The sequence below is a fragment of the Zingiber officinale genome, chromosome 5A (genome assembly GCF_018446385.1).
Source record: "Zingiber officinale cultivar Zhangliang chromosome 5A, Zo_v1.1, whole genome shotgun sequence".
Taxonomy (NCBI): Eukaryota; Viridiplantae; Streptophyta; class Magnoliopsida; order Zingiberales; family Zingiberaceae; genus Zingiber; species Zingiber officinale.
Window position 1 is genome coordinate 71,953,809 of NC_055994.1, and position 5,924 is coordinate 71,959,732.

General features: G+C 49.3%; 1 protein-coding gene across 1 annotated transcript; it reads left to right on the top strand.

The window, feature by feature from the left end:
* Window positions 1-2,216: 2,216 nt before the first annotated feature.
* Window positions 2,217-2,834, top strand: LOC121979629. Its single transcript, XM_042531622.1, has 2 exons — window positions 2,217-2,312; window positions 2,403-2,834. Exons 1-2 carry the CDS (start codon window positions 2,217-2,219, stop codon window positions 2,832-2,834), a joined length of 528 nt encoding a protein of 175 aa, XP_042387556.1.
* Window positions 2,835-5,924: the final 3,090 nt, after the last annotated feature.

Here is a 5,924-nt window from a genome sequence, read left to right on the forward strand (position 1 = left end):
GCTTCTGGTCGTCAGAGTCAAGTTGTAGGTTTATCGGATCGTCCTTTGAGCAGCACACAGAAGAAGGATTGCGTTTTTTAGTTGTCTATTTGCTGCTGCTCGAGATAGGCTTATATAGCCCGTTGAGAGCACCCTCAATAGCATAGAGGGCGCCTCCAACCCCGTCGGATCTGCGGCGTGGATAAGCTCTGCTTCACCCGCGACTTATCCGCCTGAGGGAGCCTCCAAGCCCATGGAGGGCGCCTTCCATCTAGTGTCCAGGGTGCCCTCAAGCCCCATGGAGGGCGCCCTCGACCTACTTCCTACGCAGCTTTGGCCAAGGCATCCGAGGCGCCTCCAATCTCCACACTGTTCATCTGGGCTTTCAGTACTTTTTCATTCCCAGCAAGATATGTTACAACAAAATACAAAATATATCCTGTAAAATAGAGTTAACACAAATAAAACGAGAATATAAGAATTTGACAGCTATCGGACTGTCCGATTCTGAATTCGGATTCTCAATAAAAAATCTTAGGTCTAACCGACGCCTACTGTTCCCTCATCGAGGAACGCATCCTCACCTACTCCACTTAGGAGAGTTTACCTGTTGCCAGACCAGTCCTCCAGACTGACTGGACTTTTTCTCAGCGCTCGAGGCTCCATGACTTTCTACTGGACGTTTGCTCCACGACCCGTCCGGTCTTTCAATCGGTTCGCGACACCAGGACTTTCCACCTAGAGTCCCTGACTCTAGGATTTTTGCCCAAAGCCCTCGACCTGTCAAAACTTTCCGCCTAAGGTTACCACCCCCTAGGACCTAGGGTTACCACCCCCTAGGATTTTCTCTTTGCCTAACCGCAGCTAGGACTTTTGCCTAAGTACACTTAGGACTTTCCTACAAACTCATTCAAACATGTTAGCCCACAAATAACCTTAACTTTGAACCCTTTTCCATTTATCAAAACTCAGGTTCGATCGTCGGATGCTTCCTGCACCAACAGTTGGATCAGGTTTAGTAAGGAAAAACGGCCAGGAACAATATCCTGTATACTTTTTAAGCCATATATTGAAGGATGCAGAGTCTTGCTACACTGATTTAGAAAAATTAGCTTATGCATTGATACTCGTCACTCGGAGGCTTCATCCATACTTCTAGCACACTCAATCATCGTGCTGACTAATAGCGCCTTGGGGCAGGTCCTTCTCAACCCCGAGGCATCTGGAGGCTAATCAAATAGACGATCAAACTAAGCGAATTCGACATAGAATATCAACTCCGAGCAGCAATCAAGGCCCAAGTCTTGGCTGATTTTATCACAGAGGTCCAAAATGTCGAGCTGGAGGTAACCTGGAAGATATATGTGGATGGTTCGTTCATTCAGCAAGGTAAAGAGATTGGCATAATGTTAGGCTCACCACAAGAAGACCATATGTACCTGTCCATATGGCTGGACTACAGAACCACCAATAATGAAGCTGAGTATGAAGCATTGATAGTCATCTTACAGGCGCCCGACATGTGGGAGCCGTTAAAGTCCTCATCCACTCAGACTCTCAGTTGGCTGCTCAGCAGCTCTCAGGGACGTTCGAGATAAACAATGCCCAGCTCAAGCTCTACGCAAAAGCCTTTGAGAATGAAGGCCAACTTTAAGGAAGCCATCATACAGAAGATCCCCCGATCGGAGAACCAAGCAGCAGATGAGTTGGTAAGATTATCCAGCTCCTTGACGTCGATCGCTATAGGGCATCCTATCAAGCAAGTCTCATTAGTGGCGCATATCAATAGGACAGAAGGGATAACCCTCCCATGTGACTGGAGGATGACACTGATAAAGTTTCTCCGATCGAGAGTCACTCCAGCTGATCATGAGGAAGCTCGTCTATTGAAAATGAGAGTCGGATGGTTCACCCTTATCGGAGATCAGTTGTATAAAAGAGCCTTCTCCAGGCCCTTGCTCAAATGTGTTGGGCTGAAAGATGTCAAGTACATCTTGAAGGAAGTACATCAGGGCTCTTGTGGAGGTCACCCAGGTGGTCGCTCGCTGGCCCGGAAGATACACATGGCCGGATATTTTTGGCCCACTCTTCAAGAGGACTCCACTCGGACATTAGACACTTGCTAGTCCTGCCAAAAATATCAAAATATCTCACACCGCCCGATTGAGGAGATAAAGATGTCCACAGTGTCCTGCCCATTCAACCAATGGGGCATGAACATCATTGGGTCATTCCCCATGGCGATAGGTCAGCGGAGATTCCTATTCATCGCGGTGGACTACTTCTCAAAGTGGGTGGAAGCTAAGCCGCTCGCGAGAATAACTGAGCATATGGTCATTAAGTTCATTTGGCAGAACATCATATGTCAATTCGGTATTCCACGCTGACTCGTATCAGATAATGGGAGACAATTTGTCGGTTAGAAGCTTAGAGAGTGGTGTGAAGGCTATGGCATCCAGCAGGCTTTCACCTCTGTGGCCTATCCCCAGAGCAATGGGCAAGCGAAAGTCGCCAATAGGGAAATCCTCAGAGGGTTACGGGCTCGGTTCTACCACACTGGAGGTAGCTGGATTGACGAGCTCCCTAGTGTGTTGTGGGCCCTTCGTATGATCCTAAATGAGGGGACCGGTGTAACTCTTTTCTACTTAATATACAGTGGTGAAGCAGTCGCCCCTGTAGATGTTGGAGTGGAATCCGATCGGGTGCGGTTCTATGATGAAGGAAACACCGGACAAAGATTCATGGAGCTCGACTTGGTGGATGAGACACGAGCTAAAACAACCATTTGGCTAATGGCGTACCAACAACGGATGAAGCAGAACTACAACCAGAGGGTAATCCTGAGGTCTTTTTAGGTCGGCGATCTCGTGTGGAAGAAAGTAAATTCGGTCGACAACGTCGCCAAGCTTGAAGCCCCATGAGTGGTATCTGTTAAGGTCGTGTAGAGGCTCCGCTCAGGTGCCTACTACTTGGAGGGTGAGAGAATAAGGTAGCTTGAGCAACCATGGAGTACAAATCATCTCCAAACCTACAGGGTCAGGTGAGAGGTGAGAAAGTGAACACAGATGTATTTGTATATTGCTTCATGGATGCAAGACGAATATGAATAAAAGCAAAGTATGCCACTTTTGACCTGAGTCAATGGTTGAGCGACGACCTTAAACTCTCGTCTTCACCAACGGTCAAGCGGCTACCTTATACCCCTGTCATCATCAGCGGTCGAGCGGCGACCTTAAACCCTTGTCTCGATAAGTGGTCAAGCGTCAATCTTCCAACTCAAGAACGATGAGCGGCCGACCACGAATATGTGCTACTCAAAAGCTCCAAGTCTTCAAAATACGATGACCACTCGAGATTATTCTACTACGACTCCTCGTCATCGATCGGAAGGTCACAAAGCCACCATAAGCAACTCGCAATCTCGCTCAGGGTTTTACGCGACAGGACGTGAACAACTAAAATGTGAATAAAATCAAAATATGCCAAATGGCGGTAAGGAGGCGAACGAATAAGAAAAGATCATTGGACGGGCGATCATTCATTAATACTTGGAATGAGGGTTACAAATAGCTTGCATGAAGATTACAAACAGAAGGGTGAATACAAAATCACTCGAGCAAAGGTCATTCTAGATAATCCAAGACATCATCGAGCGGCGATTCAGTCAGCTTGTCCCGACTGATGACCTTACTCGATAGAGCAGCAGGGAGGTAGTCGCCTTCCTTGAGTTGGCCGAACGTGCCTTTGATTGCCAAGTCAAACAGATGAAGTGCCCGGTTGGCAACCTTGTCATTAAAAACATTCAAGCAGATGTAGGCTTGCTTCATGAGTTCGAATCTACTCGACTCTCTGATAGGTCTCTAGGGCCGCTCGGGAGGCCTCAAGTTCTTCTTTCAATTGGGCCAACTCTTTGTTCTTGGCGTCGAGCTGGGTCTTCGTTAAAGTCTTCTCAGCCAATCACCCATCCCTCTCAGCCTTCAGCATGGCCTCAGCATCCTTCATGTTTTGAGCCAACACCCGAAACTCTTTATTCTTGATCTCCAGATCTTCAATAGCCCGGAGTTTCTTGGTGTTGGCTGAATGGATTTTGGCTTTATTGATGTTGTCCTATTTATTAAGCCAAGCTATTTGGGTGGCCTGCTCGACATTTTTTCCTTTCTCAGCCTCCAGCAGCTTGGTGCTCTTAGCCAAATTGGCTCTTAGCTGAGCCATCACAGTATTCATCTGCTCCAGGCGCTCCTGAGAAACATATGACTGGCTGCTCGGCACCTTCAGTTGCTTAACCTCCTGCTCCAAAAAAGTAAGCCTTTGACACATAGTCATACTCTCTACCCAATACTGCGAGTAACCAGGAAAATATAAGCGTCGATCGGAGATAAAGTGCTCCGCACTATTTTTCATCGCTCGCTCGATACTTTTTGAGTCACTTGCTCGGCATCACGACAGCCACTCATTCGACGTGATAAGACAAGCCCAGCAATCTGATTCCGTGTTCGGTAGCGATTTTGTTTTGGGCTTGGTCTAGTCAGTCGGACTTGCGCCTCCTTCAACTAGACTTGAAAGGGAGGCTTGTGATACGGAGATGGTTTAGGGGTAGAAAAGAAAATAGGAGGGAAAGAGAGGGGCAAGTTGGGAAAAGCATTGTTTAGGGCTTAAGAGAGGGGAGGAGGTACTGTGCGAGGGAGGGGGTTTCGTGATTTTGACTCGCCACCGCTAACAGGAACCATGTGGAAGCCTTCTTCTTCCTTCCCACGCTCCTCGCCGACAAGGACGCCGGCTGCTGGTCGATCCCCTCTTTTTCCTCCTCCGGTCACCCCCTCTTCCCTTCTCTCCACCTCCTGCTTCGCCGCCGCCGCATGGGCGCAGGTTGCTACCACCGCGCGGGATCACGCTGCCGGCGAGAGGGACCGACACCAACATCCACAGCTACTCTCCGACAATGCTCCCACTTGCTTCCTCGTCGCAGTGACCAACCATCACTACCGATGAGGCACACCCCTAGTTTTCCTTCCCGCCGAGGTCTTGGCGCCTCGTCTTCTCCACGCCGACGCCACCTAGTCGCCTTCGCCACTCGTCGATGGCCACGTCGACGCGCTACACAGGACAACGACACCTCCTCTCCTCCTCCTCTTTCCCTAGAGACTGGCAGCGCATCTAGCGGCGAAGCACTGCTCCCCACCTCGTCTCCTTCGCTGTTTTCACCTCTCAGCGCCATATCCGGCAATCTCGATCCGCCCAAGCACGTAGGGGCACCACGGTTGCCCACTACAGCCATGTCTTTCATGCCGCAACAGCGGCCCCTACCGCATTACGGCTAGTTGTCGCCATCTTTAATACTCCAATGCTGATCCGGTGTAGATTCCTCATCATTGTACGCCCCCGACATGTGTGCCACTGTGGTGTGCTTCTGGCCTCCAAGCTGATATAGTGCTTCCGGCCTCGAGCCGATATGGTGCTTCTGGCCTTCGAGCCGATATTGTGTTTCCGACCTTCAAGCTGAGATTATGTTCTAGTCTTTGCATTATTCCGGCCTGCGTGTTGTTATTATTCCTAGCCTGCGTGTTGATGTCTTATCCTAGCCTGCGTGTCGAGGTCTTATCCCGGCCTACGTGTCGATGTCATAGCTCAGCCTACGTGTCGAGGTCGCATCCGATTTCATGCCGCTACTTCTGGCTCTACACTGCATCCGACTCCTCGTCGTTAGATCTAGCTCTCCAACTTGATCAGACTCATCTACTCTTCAGGGTCATGATGACTCGATCAGCAACATAACCAGCTCCCCGATCCATCCGAGGGCGCCCCTCGAGGCTAGGGTATGTAACCATATTTATCTTATATTTATTTCATTGTTCTATTATTATTTGACTGCTTATATATTCGTGGGACTCGGCTCGAGAATCGGGGTACTAGAGATCTGGGCAACCCAGTCGTTGGCTGCAGGTAGC

Coding starts and splice junctions, on each gene's coding strand:
- LOC121979629 (XM_042531622.1), top strand. CDS start 2,217: ATGGCGATAGGTCAGCGGAGATTCCTATTCATCGCGGTGGACTACTTC. Junction 2,313..2,402: donor CGAGAATAACTGAGCATATG/GTCATTAAGTTC, acceptor TTTGTCGGTTAG/AAGCTTAGAGAGTGGTGTGA.